The 18,493-nt window shown below is 38.6% G+C and overlaps 1 protein-coding gene across 3 annotated transcripts in view; it reads left to right on the top strand.

Annotated features, from left to right (window-relative positions):
- LOC131458057 (androgen receptor-like) overlaps positions 1-18,493 on the top strand; it is a 44,484-nt gene that overhangs the window by 14,673 nt on the left and 11,318 nt on the right. For all 3 annotated transcript variants that reach the window (XR_009240054.1, XM_058626739.1, XM_058626738.1), the window contains exons 4-7: positions 9,613-9,891; positions 11,725-11,869; positions 16,800-16,930; positions 17,009-17,160. Coding sequence is in view for 2 of the 3 variants with exons in the window: in XM_058626739.1 (XP_058482722.1) it covers positions 9,613-9,891; positions 11,725-11,869; positions 16,800-16,930; positions 17,009-17,160 (707 nt within the window). In the remaining variant the exon portion in view is untranslated. The remainder of the gene's footprint in view (positions 1-9,612; positions 9,892-11,724; positions 11,870-16,799; positions 16,931-17,008; positions 17,161-18,493) is intronic.

Genomic DNA, 18,493 nt, shown 5'->3' with positions numbered 1-18,493 from the left:
TGAAAAACATTGGAGAGTGTATTACTGAACCTGGTGTTACATTGTGTTCTTACTCATACACATACTGCACACAACTGTGCAACTGTCCCACTGTTTTATCTTCATGAACATTTACCCAGTTTAGTTATTTTTTCAATGTCAGCAACAGGCAGAGATTGAAAGTGATAGTGTGTCGTAGTGTGATGTGTGCTCCGAGCAGCAGAGGAGAATTATCACACCATGAGAGGAGACGACAACGCGCCAATAACGGACTATAGAGTGTGTGTGTGTGTGTGTGTGTTGACCAACTTTGGCTGAACTATTGTGATTTGTACAGACCAGAGTCTATTGTCAACTTCCTCTCTGCTTTCAGTCATGTCTATGTTAATGCAGACGTTTTATTTCTGACCCATCATTGCAGTGATTCTGCTGGCAGCCCTGCTGCTGAAGTGCAATGAACCTTGTTACTGAGTGGCAATGGGTGGTCAACTGCATTTATATAGCTATATATAACATCCCAAACACAATTGTCCTGTGTTTACAGTCCTCTATCCCTAGACCCTCACAATGATTAAGGAAAAACCCTTGTAATGGGAGAAACCCAGGAAGAGCCACAGAGGAGGGATCCCTCTTTGTGGTCGGACAGACAATGTAGTAGGTGTCACATGTACAGAAGCAAGTTCAGCAGATTACAAACAAAACATCACATTTAACTGAGCAACAGACCAAAAAAAGAACAAATCAAGGCGTAAACAGAGTTACAATGTTTATTGAATCACAATACAAATGGTTTGGTTTTGGTGTCCTGGCTATGACGCGCTTGCATTGAAATATTGGGGAGTGAAGAGTAAACATCTTAACCCCCCACCTCCCACCCCAATTGCAGCCTGCAGGTGGGGTGCTGGTTTGGAGGTTGGGCTTAATGCACCAGAAGCAACACCAGCACAGTAGCACTAGTAACACAGACAGATTTGTAATTTAAATAGCCCGCCAAGTTGAGAAGGAGTGTGTGTGGCGGGTCTTATGGATACTGACTGCAAAATGAAAAATTAACGTGTTTTATTCACCTTTAATGACATATCATGATCAGTTTTACGGCTTGATACAATATAATATTTCTTAGATTGTTTTGAGGAAGATACTTTCAAGTCATGGGCCACAAAGTGGTGTAGTGGTTAGCACTCTTGCCCTGCAGCAGGTTTGAGCCCCGGTTGGAACAAGGGCCTTTCTGCATGGAGTTTGCATGTTCTCCCTGTGTGAGCGTGGGTTCTCTCCGGGTTCTCCGGCTTTCTACCACAGTCCAAAAACATGCAATGTGGGAATTAGGTAAATTGGACACTCTTAATTGACCATAGGTGTGAGTGTGAGAGTGAATGGTTGTTTGTCTCTATCTGTGTGTATGGCCCTGCGATGGACTAGCGTACGGTCCAGGGTGTACCCCGCCTATCGCCCGATGTAGCTGAGATTGACCCTCTGGCGGAGGATAAAGCGGTAGATGATGACTGACTTTCAAGTCATTGGTTAACAATATGTTAATGAAATCAAGCATCACTTTCCACAATGTGAAGCTGAACAGGCTGAACATGTGAATGACTATTCAGTGTTTCCCCCAGGATGTGGAGGTGAGTGTTCGCCCGCGTGCAAAAGCAAAGTGCATCCTGCCGGGAGGTTTCTATGTGCCTGCCAGCACCAGAGGGGCTCTTTAGGCTTGAGCAGGAGAAATGTCTGTCCAGCTTACATAAGAGGTGTCTCAAGCTTTCGTGGGTCACAGTGACCCTCGCACATAGTAGTGCTGCGTTCGAGACAGTAGGAATCCTCCGACCTACTAGAAAAAGTACACTGGAACTCCACTCAAAGTCGAGTCCTTACTTGTGAGCTCGGCAAAATCCATCGACACGGAGAATAAGTTATGTGATGCTACACAACAATGGGAATGGCATGCATCTGGAAATTTCAACTGGGAAATTCCGACCTCTGATTTTGTCTTTGAACGCAGCATAAGGTAAACAAAGGGTAAACTCCTGCCAGTTTGAAATAAATTTGATTTCTATCGCACCAAATCACAGTATGCATTACCCATGCAAACCCAACAGTTCCCACTGTGAACATGCACTTGGCTTCAGTTGAGAGAAAAAAGAACTCACGTCAAACTAAGATGAAGAAATCTCTGACAGAACCAGACTCACAGTTGGCAGAGTTGTTGAAGCTCATGACAAGAACCCATACTGCACTTTAATGAATTGATACGGTATCACACCATGAAATAATGCAATATTTTAGTGTATTGATATGTTCTTACATCCCTAATGATGAAGGCTTATGTTTGATGTTTATGACCCCTGTTTATGGTGGTAGATTTCATAATTCTCACATGAACTGGTATGTTGAAATGCCAGCCAGAGTCTGCTTTTAATTGAAATTGAAAAGGGTTTGGAGTCAGTCTCGACATCTTGGAAAAGGTGTCATTTAATATGAGAGAGTGTATATGATTGTGAAGACAGCAGGAAAGATAATAGGTCGCCAAACACTCACTAACCTCTAAACATTGTATTTCTATTATGTTTGTTTGGTCTTTAAGAGCACTCTTACAGATTGGTGTGTGGAATTAAAGATGCATTTTTACACTTTACGTGTACATTTTTTACTTGACAGAATTTATTTGCTTGTGATGTTTCATTTTCTTAAGTTGTGGCCTGTTTTTCCTCCTTTTAAAGAACACTTCACAGTCTGAAAGTGGTTTGATATTTACAAGCTTGTTTTTAAGTAAACTAGCCAAGCATAAAATAGCTTACAGATTATTTTTCTCAAAACAAGACATTTTAAATCACTTTGTTTTTGGCTTATTTCTAGTGGGTTTGCAGTGTAACTCCTACCAAAATAATTTTCTTGTGAGGAACTTGAACTTGGTTTTCAGGTATTCACCATCCCTCTGTTCTTCGCTCCTACCACACCTCAGCTCTTAAGTGTTGTTAACCAATATTAACTTGGCAAAACATCAGACCACACATTTCTGCCTGTAGCTGTGCATGTTCCTGCCACTTGCATGCAGATCTGAGCTGAGAGTAGTAGCTGCTAACAGAAACAAACCACACTCCCTGATGACGTCATAGTAACTGTTAAGAAACTCCCATGACTGAAATGTGCATCTATCTGCAGTGACTTTTCTATCACACATCTTTCCTCCCATCATCAGAACATGTACGAATGTACATGTACATATTCGGTCAGGTCAGGTCCAATGTGGTGGCTCAACCCTCCACCTGACCCCATAATTCCATTGTGCAATTTCAGCTTTATAATGATGAGATGTATATACAGTACATTTATGGGAAATGACAAAACCTCAGTCCTAAAATGAAAAAGGTTAGTCCGGAGCCCTGATTTAAATGGTCTGTTTTTATATAGTGCTTTTCTAGTCTTGATGACCACTTAAAGCTGCTTTACATCACAGTTTTCCCATTCACCCATTCATACGGCTCTTCCTTTAAAATCAGCACATGTGGTCGAGGCACTGCCAGTGAGGTGATAGAATATAGACAGAATATGATACGAAATGTATTTGCTCACAATACTTTTCACAATATTATTTACTTGATTTTAGATCTATTTTTTGATATTAATGGATTTAGTTTGCAATATATCTGTTTTTAGTGTGAAGTATACATCTTTCCATTTAAAAACAAATTCTGTCAAATATCATTATGTATGTCTTCATTGTGATATTCTGATGGAATATTGTGTTATAATTTTAAGCCCAACGGCTACTAAACACTTTTTTTTGCCCCTTCTTGACCAGACTAGATATTCTCTCCTCACTTCCATTTCCATGCCATTGTTGTTATTGTAATAAGCTTCCACGTGAGAACATTAAAGGCATGTCTGTTCAGGCTGCTGTAAAAACATGTCGTTTCAAGATGATGTTCTCTGTTAAGCAAGGTCATTACCTTAAGTTCATATAAAAGGATGATTCTAAGGTTACAAAAACCAAACAGTTTTTATTTTTACATGATTATACACTTATTTTACACTGATTTTAGCGAATTAGCGTCATCCTTGATACTATCAAGGTATTACCCCAATTATTGCACTGGTATAAGGAACCCAATAGTAAAGTCCACTGTATTATGTGAGAATTCATAATTTTGTGTCACAAAATCACAATGATCTTGTCTTTAATGCAAAATACAACATCTGAATTATTAGCAGAGATGAACTAGATGTTTCATGGATGAAAGAGTGAGTTTGGGAGTGATGGTGTAAAAGGTTTACCCAGTCTCCCCTCACTTCCTTCTTCTTTGTCAGATGCAACACTCTCCCACACCTCAGAGATTTACATTGTTGAACTAATGATGTAATAACAACTACAACCTGGAAACCAAAGTGTGATCTGTGAAAAAAATGGCATTTCAGTGTGTGAGGAAGATGTGCTGAGCCAAGCTTCACAGTTGAAGTTGATGAGAGTGACACAAAAAAAATGCACCAAAGAACACAGAGAATACATTTCACATGATATGAGGTCAATTGTGCTTGTAATGGATTATTTCAAGCAACTTGTTCAATGGAGGTCAGTTTTTAATTATGTGTTTTCTTTTATTTGTGGGCACACATCAATATAATATAACACATCAATCAACAATTTAGAAGAATATGAAACAAGAAAAACTTATAATTAAAAAGAAAATACACTACACTATATATTACATTTTAAATTTTATGCAGGATAAGAAACATATTTGCAAACATCAATACCCACTAATATAGTAAATGGAGAGTACAGTACAAGATTCCACACAAAAAAATACACATTCTCTGCTTGCACACATACTTCATATGTATACACACAACCACAGTTACAAAGTTAATAATTGTGTGTATGATATTCAATTGCTTGAATTACATTTTTGGCACTGGTATTTTGTAGATGAACCCCAAACGTTACTCTGACTCAAAATACACTGCCTGGCCAAAAGAAAAGTCACCACCAAAAAAAAAAAGGGTCACATCGTTGGACCGCCTTTAGCTTTGATTACAGCACTCATTCACTGTGGCGTTGTTTTCATAAGCTTCTGCAATGTCACAAGATTTATTTCCATCCAGTGTTGCATTCATTTATCACCAAGATCTTGTATTGATGATGGGAGAGTCGGGCCACTGAGCAAAGCCTTCTCCAGAACATCCCAAAGATTCTCAATGGAGTTAAAGTCTGGACTCTGTGGTGTCCCATCCATGTGTGAAAATGATGTCTGGCATTGTCATCTTGGAATATGCCCATGTCATCAGGGAAGAAAAAATCCATTGATGGAATAAACTGGTCATTCATTATATTCAGGTAGTCAGCTGACCTCATTCTTTGGGCACATAATGTTGCTGAATCTAGAGCTGACCAACTGCAGCAACCCCTGAACTATTTGCTTAGTTAAATCCAGGTGGTGACCTTTTTTTTTTGACCAGGCAGTGTATCTCGCCCATTTTGAAAAATGTATTCTTTAGTTTTATTTTGAAGAACCCACTTATGTTTTAAAGCCATTCTCATTTTGTCAGTGTTAAATGTGCGCCTCCTGATTTGTGCCTCCTGAAGTATTAAAGCTTTTACCATCATAATCAAGATATTATTTAAGCAAGTTGCTTCTATGACATTACTTAAATCACCAATAATACGACTTCTGGGCAGCTATAAAAGTCAAGACATTTGTTGCCAGTTCCAAAACAATTGCACTTCCCCACAAGACCTCAACTACATTAAGTGCATTGTTGAAGTCCAGTTGTTTAGCATATTACTTGTTATACTGTTTTGTTTTTTTTACATCATACAACATTTATTTCAGTGGTCAAATTCTAATCATCAAATGGAGTTGAGTAAATCAAATCTAAGTATGTTTATTAAAGCAACTTTGTTCAGCATAGACTGAAGAGCTTCAAGTGCAGCAGATATTTTATCAAATAATTTGCCTCCATCTTGCCCTATCTCTTGTGTCCTGGCCACATTATATGTAAAAGATTCACAGTTAGTCCTACAATTCTCTAAAGCAGTGCTTCTCAAAGTGGGATCCGGGGACTCCTTGGAGTCCATGACCCATGGTGTTGGGGTCCACAGTACAATCAGTGATGAAGGATAGAATGATGCCTTATCAGGCAGAAAGATGGGTGAAAAGAATATTTAGACTTCAGGGATTATATGCTGAAAGAATGGAGTTACTGCCCAGAAAAATCACCCCGAGTATACTGTAGCTGCATCAGACACTCAGGGTTACAGTTACACAATGCGCTCACTTACTGTCCGCTGTCCAGTAAGCTTACGCTGCTTAAGTACCTCAAGCATGGAAGGAGGCAGCAAGGAGCAAGGGAAAAGATATACAGCGTAAGAAACGACAAAAAGTGTCAAAAGTATGGAACACTACAAACTAAACCGAGAAAAAAATTGTGTTTATTAGCATTCCACAACAGCACACCTGGGTTTGCGACCTGGTCAGAACAAGGGCCTTTCTGCATGGGGTTTGCATGTTCTCCCAGTGAGTGGAGACTGTAAATTAAAATGGCTGTAGGTATGTGATGGTTGTCTCCATGTGGCCCTGCTGTCCAGGGCGTCCTCCGCCTTTTGCCCTTGGTCAGCTGGGTTTGGCACCACGACCTTCATGTTGAGGATAGAGTGGTAGAAGATGGATGAATGAGTATGTTATCGGCTCATCCCTACTTTGAGCTATGCAGAGAGATGTCAGAGTTTTCTTTTCACAGAGAGTTTTTTTGGAGTATAAAAGGTACTCAAATAAGATATCAGTGTTCATATATTGAGGGTGTCCTTGGAATATTTCCTCCCCTGTTCAGATTTCCTGGCCTCAAAAGGTTTGAGAACTCCTGACCTAAAACAGTCATGAGACATAATCTGTCCTCACCATTCAACAGGTCATTTACAAATAATATTCCTTTATTCAAACATTGATCCAATAAAGCAGAGAAGGTGAGATGAGACATTACATTGACTTCATTCATTTCCTGAGACTTACTGTAACCATAACTACAACTGGACTAACCCTAACCCGAAACTAAACCATCGCAATTGAGTACCTAACCATGACCTAAACCTAATAATAACCCTAACCCTAAAACCAGGTCTTAACCCCGAAGAATTACTTTAAATATGGGAGGCCCAGACAAAATGTCCCCACAAGGTCAAAATGTCCTCACAAAGGTAGAAACACACACACTGGTCAAATGACTGCTTGTGTATGACAACAGTTGACAGTATCTGCTGATTATTTGTTCCGCTGGACGTAATGTGAGCGTAACAAAGACTTGAATCCATATTCCTTCAACTCAAGCACACAGATCTTAAGGTTAGCGCAACCTGATCTCTGCAAACAGCAAATATCTCTCTGTGTGATAGACAGTAGAGAATCCCACAGAGGAATTTTTAATCAACCATTTTATATTTCCAGTGTTTGTTACTGGATCAGAAATGGAAATGTGAGGACTTGCTGTGTGTTGCGTGCGCGGCTCTCAGCGCTGCTCCTTCACACAGAGGTTTAGCTTGTATCTATAACTGGCAATTCAATATTTATCAGGCTGAGCTGGAAAGCCAGGCTGCAGTTTCAATGAGAGATTCTCCACTGGCAGTCGCATTACAATTAACACTTCTTCCAGTCAACAATATTAAATGGGATTACAGAAATAATATGTTTGCTCATATTTTGATTCTTAGTGGCTTTTTACTGCCTTAAGGCAGATATTATTGTCAAAGAATTAAACCATAAAATGTGGCTTTTTTTCCAAGAAAATTCAACAAGAAAAATATCTTCATTGTTCTTCACTGCCCTTTCAGTATAGTCATCATTTGTCATTTTGTCTGTCACTCGCACTCTAGCACTTCTGTCACTCTGAAATAACAGGCTGAGTGCTGCAGAACTGTTCACAGCTCTGTAACACAGAACAGTCAGTAGTTCATGGTTAGCAGCAGTATTAAGCCAGACTGCTAAAGAAGGAAATGGATCTGGTGGCTGTATATAGAATATTATAGATATGTTATAATATTATATAATCTTATAGAATTAATCCAGTTGGACTGTGTCGCGACTTGGTAGACATGGCAGTCAAATCAAAGTGCCTGCTCCAATTTACTGTAGTTGTGTAAGTGCAGGTTGTCATGAAGCCGTTGCCTCATGATTTTCAGCTTTGCGAGGAAAGAAATTGTAGCTTTGTTGCTTGGAGCAAAGATAGATTCATTATTTACCATGTTTGGATTTTTCTTTATCTTTTACTCCCTTTATGGGTTATGGAGGAAACCAGTTATTTGCAGATATGTCCACCAGCAGAAATTAATAATAAATAGAAAAGCAATAATGGCACAAAACACATCTACACACATAACAAAAGGACCTTCCACCAGCTGAGGCTCATCTGGTATGACAGATTTCATCCCAATTAAATTTGATTTAATATGCTTAAAGCCATTAGCAGATCAGTATTGAGTATTGTTGGATAAAATTGATAATTCACAAAAAAAAGGATTTTAAAAACTACAGCTGCAACATTTTTTATGGCGGTTTTCATTCTCAACAATGCACAAAACAATAAAAACAGTTTCCATTGTGTGTTTAACTTTCTTTTTATTTAGCAATGGTGACATTAGCTGTTGTAAGTGACTGAGTTGAATTCAAATCAGCATGTTTGAACATTTCGTTGTCTACACACTTCAGTTAACTGTAAGGTGTAAATGTCACACCTGGAGACGGGAGGGCTTAGCTTTAATTCAAGATACTGTGTAGTTGGATGATTTGCCTCTTTTGACTCGCTAACAGATAGATTTTCTCCGCCTCATTCACAGTTTGTTTGATATCACGAGGAGTGTTAGGGGAGCATGGAATGAAGAGCTGGGCATAGGACTGTCGGTTGCTGACTGGGACAAGGTCTTAGCAATGATCTAAGTCTGTTCTACTAACAGTAGACACCATCTGATTCAATTTAAAGTTGTTCTGTAAATCCAGATTACATTGAATGTAGAATGTATCCGTCTCCTTCACCAACATATGACAGATGAAAGCGCCAGAAGGTCATTTTGGTCCTGCCCTTTACTGACTGGATTTTGGTAAAAAATATTCAACCGGCCTATAATAGGCCCCTCCCTACAGATGATCCAGATACAGATGAAGGAAATGTTCATCTGTTTGGGAGCCATTTCTGTCCTTGGACAGGACCTTAACTGCCTGCCATAGACTGTGACTTCATGCACAACACTTTCAGCCAGACTGTATGTGTGTGAATGTCTGGGCCGTATGTTCTGTTGTTCTGTTAAAAGTGAAAATGAAAAACAAAACATGGGAAAACACTGTATGGAGTAAAAAGTCTTGATAACCACACATTCACATTCATACGCCACATCTATATGCAGCACATCTTTCATACCCATTCACACGCTATTGGCACAGCTGTCTGGCGCAAGGTGGGGTTAAGTGCCTTGCCCAAGGACACATCGCCTTCAAAGCAGCTGCAAAGTTAATCTAATATGTCAAAGTGCTCAAAAGTGTGCATACAAATGAAAACATTTCTGTTGAGCATTTGGATGATTTGTAACTAACCTTTTGAAAAAAATGGTGAAATGTCACAGCTGAAGTTGGAATGTTTATGATTCTTGTCTTACAGCACGTAAGCTAAAGAAGATTGGACAACAGAAAAACCCTGAAGAGGATCATCCTGTGCAGGACTCTGCTGAGGTGATCCAGAACCTGTCTCCTAAAATGAGCCTGAACTTTAACTCCCAGGTAGTCTTCCTTAATATCCTGGAGTCCATTGAGCCTGAGGTGGTGAATGCGGGACACGACTATCGGCAACCGGACTCTGCTGCTACACTGCTCACCAGCCTGAACGAGCTGGGAGAGAGACAGCTGGTCAAAGTGGTCAAATGGGCAAAAGGACTGCCAGGTAACACACAGGAGTGTAGGATTAGCTAATTATCTAATAAATCCACATTATCCTTGCAAGTTTTGATATCAGCTCTGCATGTAGCACTTGTATTGCTCTGGACAAAATATGTTGTTTTCCTTTTTTGTGAGTTTCACTCATGATTCTTAAGTTTCACCCATGGTTTATAAAGCCCTAAGCTCCGCGACTGATGACCTGAAGAAGTCTCTGCTGATATTGACACGTGTCTGTCAGTGAGGGTCTTTCTTGTGAATGTAGACAGTTGTAATCAGTAGAGGTGTGAATCTTGATTTGATTCCGGTTCCTGGGTCAAGAGTCAATTAAAAATCGATTTTTTTTTTTTTATTCAAAATTGATTTACTTCATAGAGCTGCTAAGATGCAAGATTATGTAGCTTTTATATTTGGAAAAAGGCAACGTAACACAACCAAATCCAAGAAAAAAAACATTTACATTAATTTAAGCTGAATTTACACAGGTATCCTGGTTATAACTTGAAAAAGTTATATCGTGGGTATAACATGAAAAAGTTATGTGAGGGTATGACATACCTTGGCTCACTTAAAACTGAAGCCTTTATTTTTTATTATACTGTAAAAAAAAAAATATCTGTCATTTTTTAATCAATTTAGAATCTTTGAGGATCAAGAATCATGATTTTTACATGAATCCATTTTTTTTACACCTTTTCTGTCTTGTTTGTCAATTTTCTCACTCAGACAGTCAAGTTGTTTCAAATGAATGCATATTAGACTTTGTGACCCACTGCTTACTGACTTTTCCACAAAGTCTGATCTTGTTCCTCCTCCCTGCTCCCCACTTTAACTCTCTATCTCGCTGGTGCACACACAGTCCACTTTCACCATTTTCCCCACTTTATCCTCCACATGAGGGTCATGGGAAGCTGGAGTCAATCCCAGCTGACATAGGACGAAAGTCAGGGTACATCCTGGACAGGTCACCAGTCCATCGCACTGTCAACATACAGAGACGAGCAACCATTCACTGTCACAAATAACACCTATGGGCTATTTTCATCCTCATCCTTTTGGACTGTGGGAGGAAATTGGAGGCCCGTGGTTAAATCAGAATTCAAACTGGTGACCTATTTGCTGCGAGGCAACAGTCCTATCCACTGATGTGCTGTGTGCCCCTGTGTTGAGTTTTCTTTTCCCTTTTATTTCTCTACTTTATGTCTTTGTTTGCTTTCTTTTCAGGCATTTTAGCCCAACCAATGGGTAACACATCAATTATAAAGAAGGTGGCCTCAAATTGATCCCTGAGGGACACCACAAGTTATTTTGCAATTAATTGTATCCATTTGGTAACAAAGAACAATCAGCAAGAGATTTCAGTCAGATTAAATAAGAAATTAATAAAGCCTATAAAGGTCCATAAAGGTCAGTGCATTGCCTCAATATAGAAAGGGGCTGTTCTTCTGGTCAGAAGTAGTGCACTCATAAAAGTGGTATCGGTCAGAGGATTTTAGGATTATTCAAGAGCACAACTGGTTTATTGTACAAATCGTTATTGTGATTGGATGAAAAAGAAACCTTATAGTTAGAATGTTGTAAAATTGGCTTAGTACAAAGTGTTTTTGGTTTCACAAAAAGGCGATACATTGGTTTCGACTTAGTGTCGGTCCCTAAAATTCTTGGTCTTGTCTCAGTTAGTGTTGGTGATGTTTTTTAGCAGTTGGCTCCTATCATGATTTAATCATTCATCACTTCTCGCTGAAATTGTTTTGAAAATGAATATTCTGGTGAGATGTACATGGACTTGTTTTTTTACAACAAAGTATCTTGTTTTGTGCTTTGTATTGTTTCTCCTCAGGATTTAGAAATCTCCACATGGACGACCAAATGACTGTCATTCAGCATTCGTGGATGGGAGTGATGGTGTTTGCTCTGGGATGGAGGTCCTATAAGAACGTCAACGGAAGGATGCTTTACTTTGCCCCAGATCTTGTGTTCAATGAGTAAGCACTGCTCTGAATTCTTCTTTTCAATTATCATCTCTAAAAGGGTTTTATCAGAGGGTGACCTAAATTCTGGTCTCCTCATAATACATATCACCCCAGTGAGTAGGCTGGTGCTAACACACTTGTCTCTGTCTCTCTCTCCATCTTTCTGTGATTCTCTTTCCTGCTTTTGCCCAAACACAAAGAAACCTCCAGACTTTTATAAAAGTAAAGCAGAAATAGTGGCAGGCACTGGTCATCACTCTTTTGTTACTCTGAGATTAAATTGGGGAACATTAGTTTTCACACTCACTCTCATGGCCCTGATGGAAGATATTGCATGAATATTAAAAACTACAGAGGATAAGTCTGTCTAATTATGATCGGGGAACATTAATGGTTAAAAAAACCCATTGACCACTTTTTCATCTGTCCCAACCAAATGCAATTCACTGAAAAATGGAGCAAATAAATCTAAGAATTTGGACTAAAATTGAAATCATTGAAATATTATGACCTAGTCCAGTAGAGTCAATCGTAGCTGACAAAGGGTGAAAGGTGAGGTACACCCTGGACAGGTCACCAGTCCATCGCAGGGTCAACATACAGAGATGAACAACCATTTGCTCTCACATTCACACCTACAGTCAAATTAGACTCTCCATTTTAACCTCTACATGTTTTTGGTCAGTGGGAAGAAACTGAAGAACCCGCACACTCCACACAGGAAGGCCCTACTGGTGACCTTTTTGCTATCAAGCAACAGTGCTTGCCACTGCAAAATTTGCATATTTCATTATTATTATATATATTTTTTTTAAATAGGGGCATATTTTGCTATCCCCAAAATGCAATATTGTAGGGCCTCATCTGTTCATTCAGTTCAGTTGTAATGACTTCAACTGTGCAGAAATTAAGCTATTTTTTATTAGAAAAAATAGATTAACAATCCGGACAGACAATCCAGTCGCACTCGCTGAAGAAATTCACCTTGCATATGTCCATAATATCTTAAGAGTATGTTTGCTGCTCTATCTCGCTGTGAAACTGCCTTTTCTGACTGGAAACTGAACTTTGTAAGCTGCTTGTTCTTCCACACCAAAGTCCATAGAGAAAATCTGTTTTTAGCTTGTGGGGACACTGCTGGAGCTGCTGGTCTACTGTTGCCTCATTTGGTTAATTTGAATGAAAAAAAAACACCACAGTCACAAATTTACTCTTTTTAACTTACTAATGGAAGGAGCTGTGGATCAACACCCCTGTGTGCTATGCTGTAAAAATCACTGATTTTCTTAATGGAGTTTGGTGCCGGTTGTCTAATAGCAAGATTAAGTGCTGAACATGTTCATAGATTTTATAAGGTGAGGCTTCTGTTAAGTGGCCCAAAAAACAATTGAGAAATTGTGCACTGCGGAGCTCAACTGAATAAATCCAGCTTTAAAAACGGGAGTTATTCAACCTATCCAAATGTCAGGAAATATGAGAATTAAGTAAGGGATTGAATAGTGAATAGTAACCCACGTTGACATAAGTGGATACTTTAAATAAGAGAGGACCATTAGTGTGTTGTTTTCTTTCCCTCTTTGCTGTTTTTAGTGTCCTTGAATGTGACGCCACAATCATTATGCAAAATAGCAGCAAAGTTTTTGACAAAGCAAAAAAACACAGGGGTGTATGGATGTGTGTGGCCTGGCAGCTAGCATCACATTTAGTACAACACCAAGAAACAAACACTTTTACTGATGGTTAACAAGAGGTTCACTCTAAGAACAATCATGTCACCAGTTTATATATACTATTTATATATATATATATACATATATATATATATATATATATATATATATAATACACAGTGTATTATATATGAAGCCAGGATTGATTACACACAACTTCAAATGCACATTTTTGTGGGTTTATTGTCATCAACATTTGTGAGGGTACACTAATAAATGGCTTTAATTTCTAGTTAACAAAGAAATGAAATCACTTTGTACCAAAATTAAACTCAAGTGTACAAGGGTTAGGGTTAACCCTAACCCTAACCCCATGTATTAAACCAGAGGTCTCAAACTGGCTTAATGTCGTGTTATAATGAAAGCATGACCACAACCAAAAGACCACTGGTCACCTGGCAGAGGTGAGCATTTCAATATCAATAATAAATATTTTGTCCTAACTTCTTACATAAAAGAAAGTCACTGACTAAATGTCTTTATTACGTAGTTCTAAGTTCTGTGTGAGTATAACAGACAAAATGAATGGAATTACACTCTACACTTTAATTTGAGAATGCTACAGTCCTGGTGCTCCGTAGTCAAATCGCTGAATATAATCCAAGTGGGTTCACATGGGAACGCAGCAGGAGAAACTCGGAATAATCCACAGTGAGTGGATACATCTGCCTAAGATAGGCTCCGCCTCCTCACCTGAGTCTTTCAGAGATTCTCTTGCTGTTGTGAATACCAAAAGGCTACTTTACATCTGTTGTCCCTGGCAGGTCAGACAAAAACAACACATTAGAAAAATAACACACTATCAAACAATGCACAACTAAAAAGACAATTCACAACATCAATAAGAATCCACAGTACAAATATGAAAAAACATTAACAGCATTAAAGGTAGGGTTTGGAGATCCTGTTTGAGCAGGCTACCTTTTGAATTTTTTGGATACTTGTTCATTTCACAATGTGAAGATGAAAAACAACAAATACTCTAAAAAGTCCACAAAGACATTAAGTTAACCCTTCCGGTTGCCAGTAGAAGCAAGGCCACCATGTCATCACTTTGCAGCCCTTTCAGTTGTAGCCACCGTTCAAACACAGCACCGATGTTCACTCTGGTCTTGGATTGCTTTGCTTCAGCCTTTTTCTTGGCAGGAGCTTTCCCAAAAAAAACGTCTTTCATTTGCAACCAACACCTGTTGTTGGCACTATTCTGCCATAACGTTGCTGCAACTGTCCCGTAGGATTTAGTAAGATAGCATAAGGTCTGGTGTTATCTACTGAGCATGTGCGATTAGTGCATGAAGAGGGGTTTGACTGATGCAACACGATCAAATTAATTAGTTCGAGCTGTTCAAAAATGATAGGATGGTGTTTTTACAAGCCTGCCGTTCCATAGGTGACACTTTTCATTTTTGTAACAATGCATTCATTAATTGGTTACAACTGGGGTGTGAAGAGGATTTTAAGCAACACAGTAAAAACTGTCACTTGAGATGGGCTTTGAATGTATTTAAGGTAGTCCATTGTCTCATTGCAGCTGAAATGTTATTTCAAATCTCACTACCATTGACTGATAACACCTGTTATCACCTGTTTACTGAATGGTGTACGTCTATGAGGGCTGGAGCAAGATTATTGTATTGCTTTAGAATGAGGCAATGATAGAAGGAAAGAGGCTTTCTATCTAATACTTTTCTATCTAAGTCTTTTTAAGGGAGATTCTATTGGTTTTAAGGTGGTCATGCTTGCCAGTGTCCAGTGAGTGAAACAGTACCCGATGTGAAGCAATAGTAATAATAATCTTGTCTGCATTTGCTGGCAATGATGATCTGATTAGCCTGAAATTGTGTTGAAATTAATTATTTTCGATGTGCTTTTTTAAAATGATTCTTAAATGATAACCTGGAGTCCACTGTAACTCCAAGATATTTAAATTCATGTACAATCTGAAGTTCTTCTTCTCCTTTGACAGACTGTGCCTGGATAGTGATATTTTTACAAACATTAATTCAATCATTAATATGTAAAGTAAACAAAATTGGAGGGTAACATTTATTTAAATGATCTATTAAGTGCTTTGCTGTCCATTTTTCAATCATTTTAGATAAAACTGGTAATAAACTAGTTTATCATTCTTAACATCTGCTTTATTCCCCCGATTTAAAAATTGGAGTAATCATGGCCACTTTCCATACTGTAGGAACAACAAAGTGTCTGATTGATAGATTAATGGTATGTGTTAATGGGCATATAAAGGAATCTTATGACGTGACGTATCCAGACCATACGCATCCTTAGCTGGAATTTTTTATTCACCTATAATGGAGGTCACTTTTGGACTCAGGAATCAATAACATAAAATAATAAAATAAAGAAGTGTGAGATTTCTTAAACTGAACTTAAAGAATGTATTAAATTCAGTTGCCACAGCAAGATGATCTTTCACCCATACATCTAATTGTTTGCCTTTAATTTATTTATATATTTAATGTTTGGCCAAATCTTCTTGACATTACCTTTTGCAGACTCAATAACCGACATAAAGACATTTGCCTTGTATTTGCACATTGTTTTGATTACTTTATTTCTTGCTGAAGTAAATAGTTGGAAGGAGTTTTTGTGATTTTTTAAGTAATTGGTCCCTAGTCTTCATTAGTTTCTTGGTTTCTCCCATATTTTAAAGTCACTCCCAAGTCTGTAAATCAAACTACATCCTTATCATTGTTCTGCTTATCCAGAACTTAATAATATTTCATTGATAACAATTGCATTGTACACTGGCTTGTGTATATTGCAGTTATTCAAACATACACCTGAAACTCAGCATACACTTCCATTCCGCTCCATCTCTTTATCTTTCCATTTCTCTGGTAGATTGGTGATATTTCAGTGTTCAGTCTTTTCCTGATCCATAATCCAGGGCAGAACGATTTCACGATGACTGTGAAATATCCAATCCCCTTCTGTGATGGATTTTAAACCAGTAAGAAACGACAGTGATTCAGGGGATGTGTGTTTTTGACGTCCTGCTCCAGAGATCTGTATTGTTAGGAAGATAATTCACTGTCACTATTACAGTCTGAAAGTAAAATACATCTAACCTCTGACATTCTCTCCTCCTCTGTAGTCATCCATTACAGACTAATGTGGAGACTCATTTATCCTTTGAACATTTTCATTCATTCACATCACTAACCTGGACCTTTTTACATCTGCAGACACCGGATGCACATTTCCTCCATGTACGAGCACTGCATACGGATGAGACATCTGTCACAGGAGTTTGTGCTGCTGCAGATCACTCAGGAGGAGTATCTCTGCATGAAGGCCCTGCTCCTCTTCAGCATCAGTAAGTCACTGACCTGAGCATGGAAACAAAGTCCCCCACAGAACCTGAAGTGAAAAGTTGTCTCTGTTTTCCCCTCAGTCCCCGTTGAGGGTCTGAAGAGTCAGAAGTACTTTGACGAGCTGCGTCTCACCTACATCAATGAGCTGGATCGGCTTGTTAACTATCGAATGGCGACCAATTGTTCTCAGAGGTTCTACCAACTCACGCGACTCCTGGATTCTCTCCAGATGGTGAGAAACACCATCTTCTATCATTTCACCTTCACTGTTGTCACATCTACACATGTTCTTTTCCCCATGCCTCAAAATGTGGCTGCAAAATCAATCAAAATAGTTGTAATTATCCTGCTTATCTCTCTATAATTATAATTAATATAAAGTGGTGCTTTCACAATGCTGCATTTTATGTATCAACTAACTCAAGACACTGCTAGCATCATTTTGAAAACGTATATTGTACTGTATTTATATATCACTTTTCACTAGTTTACTGGCATGTTGATTCTTATGATAAACTGAAGCTGTGTGACACTGCAGTTAAATCATGAGGATGGATGTATACAACACAAACACAAAAAGTGGAAAAATGTCGTAACATAATGACAATAAAGTCACAATATTATGACTTTTAGCTGATATATTACTATTTTGATTCTTGTCATAAACCAAACCTGTATTTGAAATATTTTTTAGCAAAAGAAAATTCCTAATATTACAAGAATAAAGTCGCAGTATTTTGTTTGTATACACACCAAAAAAGTGGAAAAGTCTTAATACAACTTCTATTGAAACTGTAAAACCTATGCTACCTAAACTTTGTACAGCACACAGATGTAACCAGCTGTAGTTAACCACTACCAGCAATTTCCTTCTCCACAAATGAGAGGATTTCCTCCATGTCTGTGTGATTGTTTTTGGGTTTTTTCTCGTAATTTTATGACTTTATTCTCAAACACTGACATAAATCACTTCAGAGGTTTCTTCTATTATACGCTTTAACTAAAAAGTGCTCCCACAAACCTGGTAGTGCTAAACCTATGCAGATGGCAGCCTTATCATTGTGCTGCTTATCTAGAACATACACACACCCATTCACTCATACATTCATACTGCACATCTATGTGTGCACATCTTTTATACCCATTCACGTGCTGCCAGCGCAACCGTCAGCAGTAACTTTGGGTTAAGTGTTGCCCAAGGACACTTTGGCATGTAGACTAGGCTGGGAATTGAATCCCCAACATTCCAGTTGAAAGGCAACTCACTGAGCCACTGTCACCCCCAAGTGTGGTGGTTTATTGTGTAGCTACTAACTTAAGACACTGCTAGCATCATTTCAAAAATGTATGTGTTGTTAAAGTGTAACTAAACCTCTCAGGTATATGTGTATCTAGTTAATGTTATTTGTAGATCCCGATTTCATGATCAGACCACACCCCCTTCCTCCCTTCCTCCCTCCCTCCTCCTCTCCCTCCCTCAGCTCTCAGTCCATTTCTTGGCATTGAGTTAGACAACTACACCCGCTCAAGTTAACAATATCTTAATATACAGCCTTTTCCAACTG

Source organism: Solea solea, chromosome 4 (genome assembly GCF_958295425.1).
Source record: "Solea solea chromosome 4, fSolSol10.1, whole genome shotgun sequence".
NCBI classification, from domain to species: domain Eukaryota; kingdom Metazoa; phylum Chordata; class Actinopteri; order Pleuronectiformes; family Soleidae; genus Solea; species Solea solea.
This window is presented reverse-complemented; position numbering and strand designations above follow the sequence as displayed.